This window comes from Pleurodeles waltl, chromosome 9 (assembly GCF_031143425.1).
Source record: "Pleurodeles waltl isolate 20211129_DDA chromosome 9, aPleWal1.hap1.20221129, whole genome shotgun sequence".
Classification (NCBI taxonomy): Eukaryota; Metazoa; Chordata; class Amphibia; order Caudata; family Salamandridae; genus Pleurodeles; species Pleurodeles waltl.
The window spans coordinates 1,102,600,958-1,102,619,359 of NC_090448.1; the positions used below are offsets into that span (position 1 = coordinate 1,102,600,958).

The 18,402-nt window shown below is 45.8% G+C and overlaps 1 protein-coding gene across 3 annotated transcripts in view; it reads right to left on the reverse strand.

Moving 5' to 3' along the window:
- Positions 1–18,402, reverse strand: part of EXD1 (exonuclease 3'-5' domain containing 1) — a 555,213-nt gene that overhangs the window by 479,663 nt on the left and 57,148 nt on the right. For all 3 annotated transcript variants that reach the window (XM_069208820.1, XM_069208819.1, XM_069208821.1), the window contains one exon: positions 17,169–17,237. In XM_069208820.1, the coding sequence (XP_069064921.1) occupies positions 17,169–17,237 (69 nt within the window). The remainder of the gene's footprint in view (positions 1–17,168; positions 17,238–18,402) is intronic.

Sequence of the window (18,402 nt, forward strand, 5' to 3'; positions counted from 1 at the left end):
AGGTTTCATGCAAATTTTTCCACTATGCAAATTGTATAACCAGATCAATAAATGCCTTTTCAACAAAAACTGCAGTTAACCTTTAACTAAACAGTGGCAACCACCAATGTGTAATTTATACATATACATTCAATCCCCTTGAATTAGATGCCATTCATGGCGCACCTTCAGCCATCCAACTGAGGATAGGGATGTGGAAGTACGCATCCTTCAGGTCCAGGGACAACATCCAGTCTCCAACCTCCAACACCAGTCGAATTTGATCTGGGGTCAGCACCTTTAACTCTTCCATGTTGAGGAAGAATTTCCAACTCCTGAGGTGTAACATCAGACGCAATCCGCCATTCTTGTTGGACATCAGGTAGAAAAGGAGTGTAACAACCCTTGTCCTTTTCCTTCTCTGGCATTAACTCCACCGCTCCTTTGAGGGGCAAGATCTCCAGTGCCTGATGTACAATGGCCAAATGGTCAGGAGGGGTAGGGTAGGGGCGGTATTGAGGGAATGGAACATGAAGGAAGGGATAGATTAGCCCCTTTCTATAATTTGAAGGACCTACTGGTCTGAAGTAATGGCCTTACAGGCCAAATGATACCAGTATAGTTGCCCTCCCAAAGGATACATGTGGGGATGGAGAAGCAAACTAGGCCTGCTTTCCTGGTGGCGCGGGAGAGAAGGAAGAGGAGAAAGGTTGAAAGGCTGATCTGCAGCCTTTACCTCTACCCAGCCTTTGTCTTGTCAGATTAAAGTATTTTGCTGCTGCTGGGGTGCTGGGCTACACTGCCAGGACCGAAAAGAGAAACATATTCTGAAGCCACAAAAGCTGTCAAAAGACCGCAGTAGTCTCTTGTCAGAGATGGGAGATAAAGACCCAAGTATCTGGACATAACCATGCAAGCTTTGATCCACTCTAGAGCTGAGGCAGTCTTTGTTAGATATGGGGTCTCTAGTTGGCAGTCAGTTTACACCCTGTACAAGTAGGGACCCTCACTCTAATCAGGGTAAAGGAGTCACACACCTAAGATAACCCCTGATCAGCCCCTAAGTAGCTTGGTACTCAGAGGCAATGTGTAAATGATGTGTATACACACACACACACACACACACACACACACTGAAAACACCACAAATGGACTCCACACTAGTCTAGAAATATAGCCAATGTTTATCTGAGTAAAACAAGACCAAAATGACAAAAATCCAACATACACAAGATATCAATTTTTAAAGATACAAGTCCTAATCCCTAGGAATCAATGGATGCTTTGTTTTAGCGTAAAGTACCTGGTATGTGTCAAAAATAAAGCCACAGGAGAGGAAATGCATCAGAAAAACAAGCGATGCGTCGATTACTCACTCGCAAGTGAAGCAGTGAGTCGATTTTTTACCCACTGGGCAGGTGATGCGTCAATTCTTTCCCCGCAGGACACCAATGCATCGATTTCCGGCCACGCAACCTCAGTTCCTTGCACGGATGTTGAAGATTTGACGCCCAGGGACGATGCATGGAAAATCCAGACGCTTGGCAACAATGGATCAATGCTGAAGCAGGCGATGCATCAATTTCACCTGTGCTGTGTTGCTTTTCCAGCCGCAGTGCAGGCGCTGCATCGATGTTTCCTGCCACAATCGCCGCTATGCATGGATTTTTCTTTAGGTCCCCAGCTTCTACTTCTACTTCCAAGGGCCCAGGTACTGGATTTGGCACCAAGCCAGGACTCTCAGCAAAAGAGCCCAGGCAGATGAAGTCTTTGATGTCCCTGAGACTTCACAACAAGAGGCACTCTCAGTTCAAGCCCTAGGAAAACATTAAAAAGTAGGACATAGAAAGCAAATCAGGATGTGCAGAAAACCTCAGCTCCCTTTGTGTGACTGTCTAGAGTGAATTCACAAACAGCCCAGACATGTATTACTCAGCTAGGCAGAGAATGGTTAGCAAGAAAATGCTCACTTTCTAAAAGTGACATTTTCAAACTTACAATTTAAAAAAACAACTTTACCAAAAGATGTATTTTCAAATTGAGAGTTCGGAGATCCCAAACTCCACATCTCTATGTGCTCCCAATAGGAAATTATACCTAAAAAAGATATTTCAAGGCAATCCCTTGTTATCCTATGGGAAAGATAGGCCTTGCAATAGTGAAACCGAATTTAGCTGTATTTTACTATGGGGCTGTCTTGGGCCTAGCTTATGGCTGGCTTACATGGGGGAAAAGGGAAGGTTTAGGCCTGGAAAGTGGGTACACTTGCCATGTGGAACTGGTAGTTCAAAACTGCACACAGACAATGCAGTGGCAGGTCTGAGACATGTTTATAGGGCTACTCAGGTGGGTGACACAACCAGTGCTGCAGGCCTACTAGTAGCATTTGATTTACAGGTCCTGAGCACACAGTACACCTTACTAGGGGCTTAGTAGTAAATCAAATATGCCAATCATGGACAAACCAATCTCGAACTAATTTAGACAGAGAGCAGTTGCACTTTAGCACTGGTCAGCAGTGGTAAAGTGCGCAGAGTCCTAAAGCCAGCAAAAAAGAATTTCAGCACAGGATCATAACTGGAGGTCAGAAGCCAAAAAGACAAGGGACACCACACCAAAAGCTGACAGGTCTAACAGCCTGGTTTCCAAATAGGTGTACTCTAGCAAAGGGGAGGTCCATTAGGTTAGCTTGGACATTGGAGAAAAAGCTAGACATCCAGATCCACGGACGCCACATCATAATGGAGGTTCCCATGGGCCAGGTGACGGAGTCTACCGTGTCAAGTCAGGAAGCATTCTGACCATCAGCAATGAGCTCATAAAAATGGTTCTTCATATTGGCAAAACATGGGGTAGGATCATTTGGGCCATGTCCCAAAAGGCATGGTTGCAGCGAGCAAGAAGGCTGTTAGAATTCAGTGATTTTAAGGCCATACTTAATGCTTAAATGGCCTTCTTCCCACAGACCTCTTGGCATTTAGACTACCTGCTACAGGGGTGTAGAATAGGAAAGCACTTCTAGATTGAGTCTCCAAACAGGAAACTTGAATGCCTAAGCTCTCTGATGAAGGGTGCATGGAGAGGAAGGCTGAATCGCCAGGAGCAAAGCAATAACGACAGCCTATAAGCCTACTGACCACCATAGCAGAGGAGGGCTTCTCCCATGAAGTCATGATCGGTTCTGACAGAGCCTCATTAATGGAAAAGAGGGGTTCAGAGGAGGTGGATGACCGAAGGAGAAACTCAGTTAGGACATAAGCCTCCGTCTCAGGTGTTGGCAACTGCAAATCCACAACTTCCACTGCCTTTAACATGACCTTATGCAGTGAAAAGACTTTTGGCATTAGTGACCGAGTGGAGAAGTCCACAGCCAACTCAAGGGGTTATCCAAAAACCTCTGGGTGAAGACAGGCCCTGAAATTCGAGAGGCTACTCGTCTGTGTCACGATCAGGAATGTTTTCCTGAAGATCAGAATTTGTCCCAAAAATCTTGTGAAGCCAGCGCCAGAATCTCCAGTGGCAGAGGTGTCTGTGCCAAACGCTACCAGAATGGTGGATGTCTTTCCAGCTGTGCAGAGGATTCACTGGCATCAGGTCGACAAGCTCCAGGTCAGAGGATGAAAGTCCGTTGGGAGACAGAACTACAAAGAGACTTACCTGTGGAATACTACTTCTTATGGTTACTTTTCTTCTTGGCCGAAGAGGAAGATGGAGAGCAAAACAGTGTCAGGATACTTTTGGACAGCCTTCGCCATGGCCATGAAGAGTTTGGCCTGCGACTTTTTGATGGCTTTGGAGTGCATTCTGAGGAGAAAGGAACAAGGAGCAAGACTCAGAATCATGGTGGGACCCCAAGCATCAAAAAGAGACTGTGTAGGGCCTGTAATTGACATCACTCCTACACAATACCTACAGGGTTAAAACCCAGACTTTTTTGGAGGAGGAAATTCTACTGCAAAAATTATTTCCTCATAGTGAAGCTCAGGATCCACGTCCAAGGAAGGGGAAAAAAAGAAGTATTGTTTGTTGATGTACTGGGGTGGGTGCATAATGGCTTCGGTGGCCTCCCCTGATGTCACTTCTGATACACACAGGGTCCTGCACTCTATACCACCGACGTCATGGCTTTGCTGGTGAAGGGCTTGTGAATAGATTCTGATTCATAGCTTTCTCTCTTCTAGAACAAACAGTAAAACTTCACATTTGTAAAAAACAAACAAAAAAACGATTCAAACGGAAGACATACAATAATGTTTTTTTCATACAAGCCCACCCAGCACTTATCTAAACGCTTATACCTCAAAAACTATTTTAAACAAATTTGCACCAAATCAACAAAGCATGCTTTCTCTATACAGTTCTACTTTCAAACTAAGTTTGGCTAAAATCAATGCAGCTGCATTTGCTGTAGGTATAATTTTTTCCTCAGAGTTAAAATGACTAAACATAACTTTAGACCCACCTTCACATTCTTGCTTAAGCTGATAAAGGGTGCATGGAATATACTTCATTAAACTTCCTAAATGCCAAATTTTGTTGAGTTCAGTCCAAAGGAGACAATCATAGGCAAATAAAAAAATGCATTTTCCAATGGAAAATGCAGCAGGGGCATAACTATGGATTATGGACTGCCACTGAGTGATGACATATATACCCACAGCATAAATGTGCTGCCACCTTGGCCTCAGTAGGGTTCTTAAAAACTGTCCCTGCAACACTTTCGCATTATTTTGAGCATAGGAGAAAATTGCATGCTCAGTTTTACACAGGGTTGCAACTAAAAAAAAAAACATCCTTATCACTTTCCAAATGTAAAGGTACCTTGTGAAGTACCACTGCTCTTACTGTGAAAGTAATATGCAAAGGTGTCATCTGGTGACACAGCTTTGACTGGGTATGGCTCAAAGGATGAGTTGTTCTGAGGACTCGTCCTATAAGCAAGCCAAGCTTATTACTGTTAATCAGTGGCAACACATTGGATGAAGGTTTCTGGTTGGAAACTGAATGCGCATTGTCTTGGGACACATGCTTTGGGTGGAGTTAGAACTGTGTTGGCTTTACTCTTTTGGGGGAATTGGGTAAGCCCTTAGCTCCTCTGGAATAGCCTCCTTAAATGCCAGATCCCTCTTTTAATATGTAGCACAAAGGCAGGAAGGTCACACAAGAATGTGACCACAAAGTTGATATAGGTAGTGCCCCGTCTACTGTCAAGTTGTGGAATAATGGACTTCGGGGCGTGCCTGACTTAGAAGCCTGTTTTGGCACGGAAGGTAGTTCGAGAACATCTATTTGAGCCTCTGGTCTCTATTTTAACAGTGTTCTAGCATCTAAAGTTGAGACTAAGGTCAAGCTAGGAGGCACGTACTTCTGAAAGGAGGAGCAATGTCTGCTTGAGGCTGTGGGGGTTACACCTAGCTCTTATGTTCGAATGATCAGGATGTGAGCTTACATCAGACATGTGACACTTGCCATACTGTTTATTATTGTCCCTTACTCCATTGCACCAATGTTCTAATGCTTCGTATTTCCACTCTTACTCTCAGCCATAGAGAAAAACACCATCTAAGATAAAGTCTATGTCCTGGTGCATTGTGGGTTTCTTTGAACAAAAACGACTTGTAATGGCAGGACCTCTTTAAAGACAAAGCAGACTCCTTTTGGGATCTGGAGTAAACAGGGGTCTCTCAATATTCAGCGGTGCGAAGGAAAACTTTGGGCTTCCTCACTTCAATGAAACCTCACTTGAGGAGACAATGATCATAATGAAAACAATTAAGCCTTCTTTCTGTCAGGAGACACATGTCCACTAAAAATCATCCAGGCACCGTATCAAGGGCTGGTTAGGTATATTAGAGAACTTAACTAGTCTCTCAGAGAAAGATTTTTCACACACTAGAGCTAATTTGGATAACACCACTCCTTAAGAAACCCAGCCTGGATGATATCCATCTTAAAAACGAATGACCTACAGTATCCTTTGGCTTCTCAACTGGCATAAATGACTGTCATTTTACAATTTCAAGTGCTTGTAGAGGCAAATGGCCTCCTTGGTGATTTTCAATTAGGTTTTTATCCCACCAGATGCAAGGAGAATGTTCTGACCACGTACAAGCCACCATCTTGAATATCCTGCACTCCTGACTCAGTTAGATTTATCCGCAGCATTCAATACAACATACCAACACATATTGTTAAAAAGGCTAAAGTCGTCACAGGTATCTCAAATCAGTCTTAGGTGGTTTCAAGCCTTCCTTATGAATCAAAACTTTCATGTAGCTTGGCCAGAATCAAGAAGAAGCTGTGGTAGTGCACAAGGTCCTCTCAAGGTCCTTCCTATCCCAACTTCTCTCATATATCTGATATGTGTTACTGAATGAAATGGGTTCTGCCTGTTTAAACTCACTGGATTTTCACTCTGAGTAACCGGTTTTAGACATTTACTGTAATTAAGTCTCACTCACATTAAATTATTTGGAAATTAGACCAAGGACTAATCACCAGTATTACCTTTAAAAAAAAAAAAAAAAAAAAAAAAAAAGGTGGCTACTGCACAGCTAGTGTAAGAGGCTCTGACACAGTTACATACAAACGTGAGCAAACGTGTGGAACTGTGCGGACTGACTTCTTGAGATCACAGTCTTGTTCATCCAGGTATCCGTGCACAAATTAGCTCTGAGAAGATAGACTAAAGTACTCTAATCTCAGCAAGCACCTAGGACTAGGATGGGTCTCTACATGGCCAGTGCCACTGGCTCAGTTATGTCCCCTGAGGAACAGTTGGGAAATGGATCTGCTGCGGAACCTAGCGGGCTACCATGGCATTTCAGTGAGCTGGCCCTCAACACACAGGTACTCTGCATGTTGCCAGGAGGCTGTGTGACCTGGTAAGCGTGGCAGAGTGTTTACTTGCTGGCTGTGGTATAGGCACCCTCTCCCAGCAGAAGAGAACATCAGAAGCCTGGCAGAGGAAAGGTATGACAAAGGAGCAGCAAAAATCAGACTCCCCAAGAGAAAAGTACATTTTAGAGCCCAGGAGTCTTGACAAAAATGCTCCTGTTGCCTAAAGCTGGTTCCCAGGAGTAAAACAACCCCTTTTGTGAAAATCAGCCCTATCAGGCCAGAGAAAACGGCCTCCAGATCTTGGTCTCCCAGTGGGACAGGAGCAGGAAAAAGAGCACACAGAGCTCCACTGCAGATTCCAAAAGTAACCCTGGGGTGAGCCAGAGCCTGGTGGTCAGTGCATCCTTATTTCCATTTAATTTTAAATGGGGAGGGAGTATGCATGATGCTACCCAAGAAAAATCAATTGCTCTGGAGAATCCCATCACCTGGGGATCAATGCAATAACACTGGTTCGAGGGACTTCATCTCCATGGGATGGAATACCAGAACTAGGAGGCTCCCAAACCAGATGAGAGCACAACAGGTGCTTCTCCTGCACTCTCTTGGCTGCCTTTTTGGGGGCTGAGGGTTCACCAGTCAGCTGTTCTACACCCACACAGGAGAGTGAGGAAGAACAAAGCCAGCTCCCATGATGATTTTCAAGAAGCAGCATTAAGGCTCCCCAACGGTCTACAACAAAAAGGCATTTGGGTATATGGGTGGGACCAGGGAACCTCGAAGAAAAGAAGATAGTGTTGCAAGGCTGCATGGTTTAAAAAATAAAAGAATATATATATATATATATATATATATATATATATATTTTTTTTTTTTTCTAACCTGTTCTGTGCCTTGGACGAGATGATCTCGTCCAAGGCTACAGTTCCCCTGTGCCTTGGACGAGATCATCTCGTCCATGGCACAGGGGAACTTGGGGGCGCGCTAGCGCGCCCCCCGTGCACCCCCCTTCCCCCCCCAGGCGGGGATGGAAGGGGAAGACCTTCCCCTTCCACCCCCGCCCCCCCCCACGGCAATCCGATGACGTCAGCGCGCGCTCAGCGCGCTGACGTCATCGAGTGTTGCCGGCGCGCTGGAAGCCATTTGCTTCCAGCGCGTCTTCGGAGCAGGAGCTCTAAGGTGAGTCCTCTCCGTTTTTGGGGGGCGGGGGGTTTGAGAAAACAGACATGGGGGGAAAGGAAAGGGTTTTTCCTTTCCCCCTGTGTCTGTTTTCTCAAGATTCCTGCTCCACGATCGCGGGCAGGGCCCGCGATCGTGGAGCAGGAATCTCCACTAGCCACCAGGGATTTTCTGTTTGACTAAATTTGGGGGCGACCCCTTGGGCAAGGGTCGCCCCCCCCGGGGGCAATTTTTATTTGGATTTCGCCCCCCCCCCTGGGGGCAGATCGGCCGTTTTTTCGGCGGATCTGCTACCAGGGGGGGGGCGAAAACCACTAGACACCAGGGATGTATTGTTTTATGTTTGTTTTTGGGGGCGACCCCTTGGGCAAGGGTCGCCCCCCCCGGGGGCAATTTTTATTTGTATTTCGCCCCCCCCTGGGGGCAGATCGGCCGTTTTTTCGGCGGATCTGCCCCCAGGGGGGTGCGAAAACCACTAGACACCAGGGATATCGTTTTTTGTGTGTGTTTTTGGGGGCGACCCCTTGGGCAAGGGTCGCCCCCCCCCCGGGGGCAATTTTTATTTGTATTTCGCCCCCCCCTGGGGGCAGATTCGCCGATTTTTCGGCGGATCTGCCCCCAGGGGGGGGCGAAAACCACTAGACACCAGGGATATATTTTTTTATGTTTGTTTTTGGGGGCGACCCCTTGGGCAAGGGTCGCCCCCCCCCCCCCCAGGGCAATTTTTATTTGTATTTCGCCCCCCCCCTGGGGGCAGATCGGCCGTTTTTTCGGCGGATCTGCCCCCAGGGGGGGGCGAAAACCACTAGACACCAGGGATATCGTTTTTTGTGTGTGTTTTTGGGGGCGACCCCTTGGGGAAGGGTCGCCCCCTGAAAGGGGGCACAGAGGTGTTGCCCATTTCTGCCCCCCTTGGGGTCCGATTGGCCAATTCTTTTACGCCCATCTACCCCGAGGGGGGCAGGATCCACTTAGGTACCAGGGACAACTTCTAAGTTCTTGGTGGTGGGGTGTTTGTCAACTGGCAAAGTATTTGTATTTGTGATTATAACAATTTATTTCTTCTTTTTCTTCTAGTTCAACGCTTTTGCTTCCTTTGCTGTGGATCTTTGAGGTTTTGGCAGTAGTTGTCCAGTGGTTTGCATAGTTGCATGTTTTAGGTAAGTGAACGCAATTTACTCCAAAGGAGTATTGTTGACATGTTTGTAGGTGGTGTACTAAATGCAGTATTGTGTGTTTGACATTGTCCTTAGATTTGAGCACAGTGGTGTTTGTGTTGTCATATGTCTAAATTGCTTTTTTCTTTTTTCTTTTTAGTGGGATATCATTGGTGATTGCAGAGTAGTTGCTTGGTGAGTAGCTATTTCAGGCAACTGTGTGGTATAGTTTTTTGTAGTACATAACTCTTTGTGATAAAGCTACACTTTGTTCATTACTTATTTTAGTGCTAGTTGTTGTTGGCAATCCATTTGTTGTTAGGATCATGGCTAGCCGCAAAGTGACCGCTCAGCAGGTTGTTCGCATGCTCTTTGAGTCGTCTTCAGACCATGATTACAACACTGACTCTGCATCTGAGGCAGAGGAGGAAGCAGGAGATTCTGGAAGTGAGTTTTCTGTCCAAGAGCATTCTTCTGATGAGGAAGCTACTCTCAGTGCAGATGAAGGGCCTGTGTTAGAGGAGGACATTGATGTGCCAAGAGTGCAGCAGCCTGGGGCTGCAGGGTTTCCCATTGGAAGACCTGACACCTGGATTGCCCCAAACATGGAGCAGCCACAGTTACCTGCATTTACTGGTCTCCCAGGGTGTAGAGTTAATACGGAAAACTTTCTGCCTGTCCAATTCTTTCACTTGTTTATGGACGATGTATTTTTGGAAGAGATTGTGGAGCAGACAAATGTGTATGCAGAGCAATATTTGCGGGACAACGCTGCCAGACTTAAGCCTCAGTCTAGAGCTACTCATTGGGTTCCCACATATCTGGAAGAGATGAAAAGGTTTTTAGGTTTGACTTTTTTGATGGGGTTGATCAGGAAGCCGTCACTGGCTTCTTATTGGTCTACTAGTCCCTTGATGGCAACTGCTATATTTCCTGCAACTATGACACGTAATCGGTATTTGCTTCTTCTTCGTATGCTGCATTTTGTAGACAATGCTTTAGCCTTGCCACGAGATCACCCTGATTGTGACCGCCTTTTTAAGATTAGGCCTGTCCTTGATCATTTTGTGGATCGGTTTTCAGAGGTCTATGTTCCAGGCAAAGAGATAAGTGTGGACGAGTCTTTGGTCCTTTTCAAGGGGCGTTTAGTTTTTAAGCAGTACATCCCTAGTAAGAGGGCACGGTATGGGATTAAATTGTATCTGCTGTCAGAAAGCAGTACAGGATATGTTTATAATTTCCGGGTCTACACTGGTAGGGATTCCAGTATTGACCCTCCTGGTTGTCCGGCCACTTTTGGAGTTAGCGGAAAAATTGTGTGGGAACTTGCTAGACGGCTGTTTAACAAAGGTCACCATTTGTACGTAGATAATTTCTACACTGGAGTGCAGTTGTTCAAGGAGTTGTTTAGGGTGGACACTGTTGCTTGTGGCACAATCCGTTCTAACCGCAAAGGCTATCCAAGGGAGCTTGTCTGTAAAAAACTTGAGAGGGGACAGTGCAGTGCCTTGCGGAATAATGAGCTGTTAGCTATGAAATTTTCAGACAGGAGGGATGTGTACATGCTATCGACCATCCACGATGAGAGTACTTCCCCTGTGGCTGTTTGGGGTCAGGTTGCGGAAGTGCGCAAACCTGCGTGCATTTTGGACTACAATAGGCACATGGGTGGTGTTGATAGAGTAGATCAGAGGTTGGAACCTTACACTGCTCTTCGTAAGTCGTATGTGTGGTATAAAAAGTTGGCCCTACATTTATTTCATTTGGCAACTTTTAATGCCTTTATTGTATACAAGGATTGTTCACCTGAGTCAAGGATGACTTTTGTTAAATTTCAGGAGTCGGTGATAGAAAGCCTTATTGTGGTGGAACCGGCAAGAGTTCCTAGAGTAGAAGTGGTGGAGGATGTGGCTAGATTGAAAGATCGGCACTTTCCAGATCACATTCCTCCCACTCCCAAAAAAGACATGCCCACAAAGAAATGTAGAGTATGTGCCCGGAGATCAATCCGGAGGGAGAGCCGGATGTACTGCCCCGAATGCCCTTCAAAGCCTGGGCTGTGTGTGCCCAGCTGTTTTAGAAGTTACCACACAAGGAAAAACTTTTGGGAAATACCGTGAGCGTAAGCTGTCTGTTTTATATTTTCATATGTTTCACGGTTGGCATCTGTCGTGTATTTAGTTTGAGGTTTTGTGTTTGTAGTTTAGTGCCTATTTTATAATTAGTAGTTTATTTGTTGTTTATAAATTAAAAAAAGTGATTGCGGTGTGCGTGGGGTGGCGCTTGGCTGGCGGTGTGCGTGGGGTGGCGCTTGGCTGGCGGTGTGCGTGGGGTGGCGCTTGGCTGGCGGTGCCAGCCAAACGGCAGTCCACACTCCCATCAGCTGGTGTGATTCTTGTATCAGGCATGTGGGCGTATGTAAGTGATGGGCCCTTGAGTGGCGCGGTCTGTCGATGTGAGTGTTGTAATGTGCTGGGCCCGTGGCTGGCGGTGTGAATGGTCTTGTGCGTGTCATGTATGAAAGGTGTGTGAATGGACTGTAAAGCGGTTGGTGCCTTGTCGCGGCTTTACAGCTCACGAGCTGTGAGTCATTGGTTCACTTTTTTGCCTTTCAGTTATTAGCAGTGCATTTCATTTTTGTGAAATCTCTTGTTAATAAAATTTGATCCACTGAACCATCACTCACCCTCGTGCCAAATCCAACCAGTATGTGTTGTAAAAAATGACAAAACCTGCTCCGCTGTAATCAGGCGTCGCAGCACACCTGTGACACGCTAGGTGCCTCGGGTGGGACCCCGATGATGAAGCATGCCACCAACTTGGTTGGTGGGTGAGGGGTCTTCTTCACATAACCTAAGTGTGTTTCTTTTCACTATTTTAGTGTTTGGCACATCACGGACGTATGTGCACACATCAAAATGATATATTGCAAAAATACCTCTCCCTTCTATCTCTTCAGGTTTTGGGCCTTATTCTGTTGCAGGCACCTGGCCCACCCACACAAGTGAGGTATCATTTTTATCGGGAGACTTGGGGGAATGGTGGGTGGAAGGAAATTTGTGGCTCCTCTCAGATTCCAGAACTTTCTGCCACAGAAATGAGAGGAAAAAGTGTTTTTTTGGCCAAATTTTGAGGTTTGCAAAGGATTCTGGGTAACAAAACCTGGTCCGAGCCCCGCAAGTCACCCCTCCTTGGATTCCCCTAGGTCTCTAGTTTTCAGAAATGCACAGGTTTGGTAGGTTTCCCTAGGTGCCGGCTGAGCTACAGGCCAAAATCCACAGGTAGGCACTGTTTTCTTCAAAAATTTTGGTTGTGTCCACGTTGCGCTTTGGGGCGTTTCCTGTCGCGGGCGCTAGGCCTACCCACGCAAGTGAGGTATCATTTTTATCGGGAGACGTGGGGGAACGCTGGGTGGAAGGAAATTTGTGGCTCCTCTCAGATTCCAGAACTTTCTGCCACAGAAATGTGAGGAACATGTGTTTTTTTAGCCAATTTTTGAGGTTTGCAAAGGATTCTGGGTAACAGAACCAGGTCCGAGCCCCGCCAGTCACCCCTCCTTGGATTCCCCTAGGTCTCTAGTTTTCAGAAATGTACAGGTTTGGTAGGTTTCCCTAGGTGGCGGCTGAGCTAGAGGCCAAAATCTACAGGTAGTCACTTTGCTAAAAACAGCTCTGTTTTCTGTGATATGTCCACGTTGTGTTTTGGGGCATATCTTGTCGCGGGCGCTAGGCCTACCCACGCAAGTGAGGTATCATTTTTATCGGGAGACGTGGGGGAACGCTGGGTGGAAGGAAATTTGTGGCTCCTCTCAGATTCCAGAACTTTCTGCCACAGAAATGTGAGGAACATGTGTTTTTTTAGCCAATTTTTTCGGTTTGCAAAGGATTCTGGGTAACAGAACCAGGTCCGAGCCCCGCCAGTCACCCCTCCTTGGATTCCCCTAGGTCTCTAGTTTTCAGAAATGTACAGGTTTGGTAGGTTTCCCTAGGTGGCGGCTGAGCTAGAGGCCAAAATCTACAGGTAGTCACTTTGCTAAAAACAGCTCTGTTTTCTGTGATATGTCCACGTTGTGTTTTGGGGCATATCCTGTCGCGGGCGCTAGGCCTACCCACGCAAGTGAGGTATCATTTTTATCGGGAGACGTGGGGGAACGCTGGGTGGAAGGAAATTTGTGGCTCCTCTCAGATTCCAGAACTTTCTGCCACAGAAATGTGAGGAACATGTGTTTTTTTAGCCAATTTTTTAGGTTTGCAAAGGATTCTGGGTAACAGAACCAGGTCCGAGCCCCGCCAGTCACCCCTCCTTGGATTCCCCTAGGTCTCTAGTTTTCAGAAATGTACAGGTTTGGTAGGTTTCCCTAGGTGGCGGCTGAGCTAGAGGCCAAAATCTACAGGTAGTCACTTTGCTAAAAACAGCTCTGTTTTCTGTGATATGTCCACGTTGTGTTTTGGGGCATATCTTGTCGCGGGCGCTAGGCCTACCCACGCAAGTGAGGTATCATTTTTATCGGGAGACGTGGGGGAACGCTGGGTGGAAGGAAATTTGTGGCTCCTCTCAGATTCCAGAACTTTCTGCAACAGAAATGTGAGGAACATGTGTTTTTTTAGCCAATTTTTTAGGTTTGCAAAGGATTCTGGGTAACAGAACCAGGTCCGAGCCCCGCCAGTCACCCCACCTTGGATTCCCCATGGTCTCTAGTTTTCAGAAATGTACAGGTTTGGTAGGTTTCCCTAGGTGGCGGCTGAGCTAGAGGCCAAAATCTACAGGTAGTCACTTTGCTAAAAACAGCTCTGTTTTCTGTGATATGTCCACGTTGTGTTTTGGGGCATATCCTGTCGCGGGCGCTAGGCCTACCCATGCAAGTGAGGTATCATTTTTATCGGGAGACGTGGGGGAACGCTGGGTGGAAGGAAATTTGTGGCTCCTCTCAGATTCCAGAACTTTCTGCCACAGAAATGTGAGGAACATGTGTTTTTTTAGCCAATTTTTGAGGTTTGCAAAGGATTCTGGGTAACAGAACCAGGTCCGAGCCCCGCCAGTCACCCCTCCTTGGATTCCCCTAGGTCTCTAGTTTTCAGAAATGTACAGGTTTGGTAGGTTTCCCTAGGTGGCGGCTGAGCTAGAGGCCAAAATCTACAGGTAGTCACTTTGCTAAAAACAGCTCTGTTTTCTGTGATATGTCCACGTTGTGTTTTGGGGCATATCCTGTCGCGGGCGCTAGGCCTACCCACGCAAGTGAGGTATCATTTTTATCGGGAGACGTGGGGGAACGCTGGGTGGAAGGAAATTTGTGGCTCCTCTCAGATTCCAGAACTTTCTGCCACAGAAATGTGAGGAACATGTGTTTTTTTAGCCAATTTTTTAGGTTTGCAAAGGATTCTGGGTAACAGAACCAGGTCCGAGCCCCGCCAGTCACCCCTCCTTGGATTCCCCTAGGTCTCTAGTTTTCAGAAATGTACAGGTTTGGTAGGTTTCCCTAGGTGGCGGCTGAGCTAGAGGCCAAAATCTACAGGTAGTCACTTTGCTAAAAACAGCTCTGTTTTCTGTGATATGTCCACGTTGTGTTTTGGGGCATATCCTGTCGCGGGCGCTAGGCCTACCCACACAAGTGAGGTATCGTTTTTATCGGGAGACGTGGGGGAACGCTGGGTGGAAGGAAATTTGTGGCTCCTCTCAGATTCCAGAACTTTCTGCCACAGAAATGTGTGGAACATGTGTTTTTTTAGCTAAATTTTGAGGTTTGCAAAGGATTCTGGGTAACAGAACCTGGTCCGAGCCACACAAGTCACCCCTCCTTGGATTCCCCTAGGTCTCTAGTTTTCAGAAATGCACAGGTTTGGTAGGTTTCCCTAGGTGGCGGCTGAGCTAGAGGCCAAAATCTACAGGTAGTCACTTTGCTAAAAACAGCTCTGTTTTCTGTGATGTGTCCACGTTGTGTTTTGGGGCATATCCTGTCGCGGGCGCTAGGCCTACCCACACAAGTGAGGTACCATTTTTATCGGGAGACTTGGGGGAACATAGATTAGCAAAACAAGTACTATTGCCCCTTGTCTTTCTCTACATTTTTTCCTTCCAAATATAGGAGTGTGTGTAAAAAAGACATCTATTTGAGAAATTCCCTGTAATTCACGTGCTACTATGGTCACCCCGGAATTCAGAGATGTGCAAATAACCACTGCTCCTCAACACCTTATCTTGTGCCCTTTTTGGAAATGCAAAGGTTTTCTTGATAGCAATTTTTTACTCCTTATATTTCAGCAAATGAATTGCTGTATACCCGGTATAGAATGAAAACGCACTGCAGGGTGCAGCTCATTTATTGGCTCTGGGTTCCTCGGGTTCTTGATGAACCTACAAACCCTATATATCCCCGCAACCAGAGGAGTCCAGCAGACGTAACGGTATATTGCTTTCGATAATCTGACATTGCAGGGAAAAGTTACAGAGTAAAACGTAGAGAAAAATTTATGTTTTTTTCACCTCAATTTCAATATTTTTCTTTTTCAGCTGTTATTTTCTGTAGGAAACCCTTGTAGGATCTACACAAATGACCCCTTGCTGAATTCAGAATTTTGTCTACTTTTCAGAAATGTTTAGGTTTCTGGGATCCAGCATTGGTTTCATGACCATTCCTGTCACTGACTGGAAGGAGGCTGAAAGCACAAAAAATTGCACAAATGGGGTATGCCCCAGTAAAATGCCACAATTGTGTTGAAAAATTGGGTTTTCTGATTCAAGTCTGCCTGTTCCTGAAAGCTGGGAAGCTGCTGAGTTTAGCACCACAAACCCTTTGTTGATGCCATTTTCAGGGGAAAAACCACAAGCCTCCTTCTGCAGCCACTTTTTCCAATTTTTTTGAAAAAAACGAAAATTTCACTGTATTTTGGCCAATTTCTTGGCCTCCTTCAGGGGAACCCACAAAGTCTGGGTACCTTTAGAATCCCTAGGATGTTGGAAAAAAAGGACGCAAATTTGGCTTGGTTAGCTTATGTGGACAAAAAGTTATGAGGGCCTAAGCGCGAACTGCCCCGAATAGGCAAAAAAAGGCCTGGCACAGGAGGGGGAAAAGGCCTGGCAGCGAAGGGGTTAAACAAAGCTTGCAGCTTCCCACTTTTTTCAGATACAGAAGCCTAGGGCTGAAGGAGTGCCCCATAAAGTCTAATGTAAGCTGAAGTTGCCATTTTATTCTAAGGTGCCCCAGGAAAGGCTGGGACACCACCAACATTTAGAAACTGCTTTTGGGGGCTTCAGAATACATCAGCAACCCCCCCCTCACTGCAAAATAAACATTTTTCCAAACCTTTCCCCAAGTAAACCAGGTGGTTGCATTTGGGATTACAGGAGAGGTGTTTCCTGTTTCAAAGCTCTCACTAGAGCATGTACGTTTTTACATGGATTCTGCAGTGTGGGCACTCCCTTTGGTGGATCCTAAAGTTGCACGTGGTAGCAGTGTAAAACCAAATGAGAGACTGATGCATTAAATTGTTCTGGAAATGTTTTATTGAACAGCTTTACAGGAACAGCAAGTCATAATATTTATTGATGAAAGTTATTATGAGATTGCATCATCAGAATATGTTACCGATGTGGTTTGCCATGACTGTCATATTTGTAGGTCCAAAATTGTGGTGCCACCCTGACAAAGACAGCAGGCCTGGGTTTTTATGTTGCACCCTATGATATTGTGCCTATGTATATGAGTAGGATTGCTGTGATTTATGGCTATAGCTTGCGAGGGGACACAAAAACGGTTTAAAGAAATCATCAAAAGTATTTCCATCTATCGAACAGTATATATTTGTAATTAATACAATTAGTAGTGTGTGTTCAATACAGAGAGAACAATATTATGCCATCAACACTAATCACTACCGATGGTTTGAAAGGGATTCACTCAAACATCACAGCTTAACATTACTTACCATTCACAATTTCAGACAGTCTCATGCTACCTAATCCAATCACCTAGTGAGTGTCTGAAAAGGTTTAACACCAAAGCTTAACATTACTTACCATTCTCAATTTCAGACCCAAAAAATAGCTTCACACCAGGAAGGTTTATGCCACAGTCCAAGTCTTTAACTGAAAGATTTAAAATTAAGGTACATTTAAAAACTTAATGATGTAAAATATCTTTGACTTATGCGGTGTGTCACAACAAATACTGACAAAACAGAATGAGTATGACTTGCTATAGTAGCATCTGTTTTTTGCTCTACTGGCCACCTGTGTGGCATGTTTGCACGCACTAACAAAAATCACAAATGGGGCTCCTATAAGCATAAAGATAATTCACAGATTCACAAACAGCCACACACATATGAAGCCTGACAACACACGACACATGCAGAAACAGGTAGGGTTTGGGCTGACCATGGACAGATTCATGGTAGTGTTCTGTAATATAACAATGAATGTTTTGTTAAACAGCTATGGGTGCACAGTGCTCATATTGAGACAGTGGGGCACATCAGCATGCATTTTTAGGGATGGCACTTATTTTTCCTCATAAGATATTGACTGCAAGCCACTGAAAGAAAAATACACATACGTGAAAGTAGTAGTTCTGGGATGAAGCAGTCCCTCGAATGGTGACTGATGTGCACTGTTGCCCTCAGTGCCTGAGCTCAAAATATTTCAGGATCCCTGGTACTTATTTTTGTTGTCATGGGCGAACACAGCTCATGCATGTGCACCATAACATAGGTCACTCGTGTTAAATTCCACTGCTGTGTGATTTACTCACCTTTGATGTACATCAAGTTAGTATGTAGCAGTGCACAGTGTGTGTATGTGTATGCATTTGCTGGGTGCATGTTTGCCTGTGAATTGTACAATTCATGGAAGACTGGTTCCACTTTGGGAGACCCAGGCGGACTGGAGGAGCGCGAATAGGTAGAGAACATCCCCCAATCGCTCCTGCTGAGACAGACTGTTTTCTGGGGGAAAGGCAAGTGTGGGCACTTCAAAGTCTCAGATACTAAATCACATTTGGTGTCTGGAAATGGACTATAAGAAGGGGAGCTCAAGATCCCCAAAACTGTCAACTGGTCAGCTGTCAGTCAGCTAGTCAGGCTCTCTGAGGAGAAGTTCTGCAAGACTTCTGCCTATGACCAGGATTTGGGGGTGCTAAGGCCTGTCAGTATCTCAGCTGGGTGAGGAGATAAATCTCAGGGAAATCCAAGACCACCGGTCCCTGGAGCGAGCAGCACCAGTGCCTGCCTGCTTCCCAAGACAAGTGCTCCCT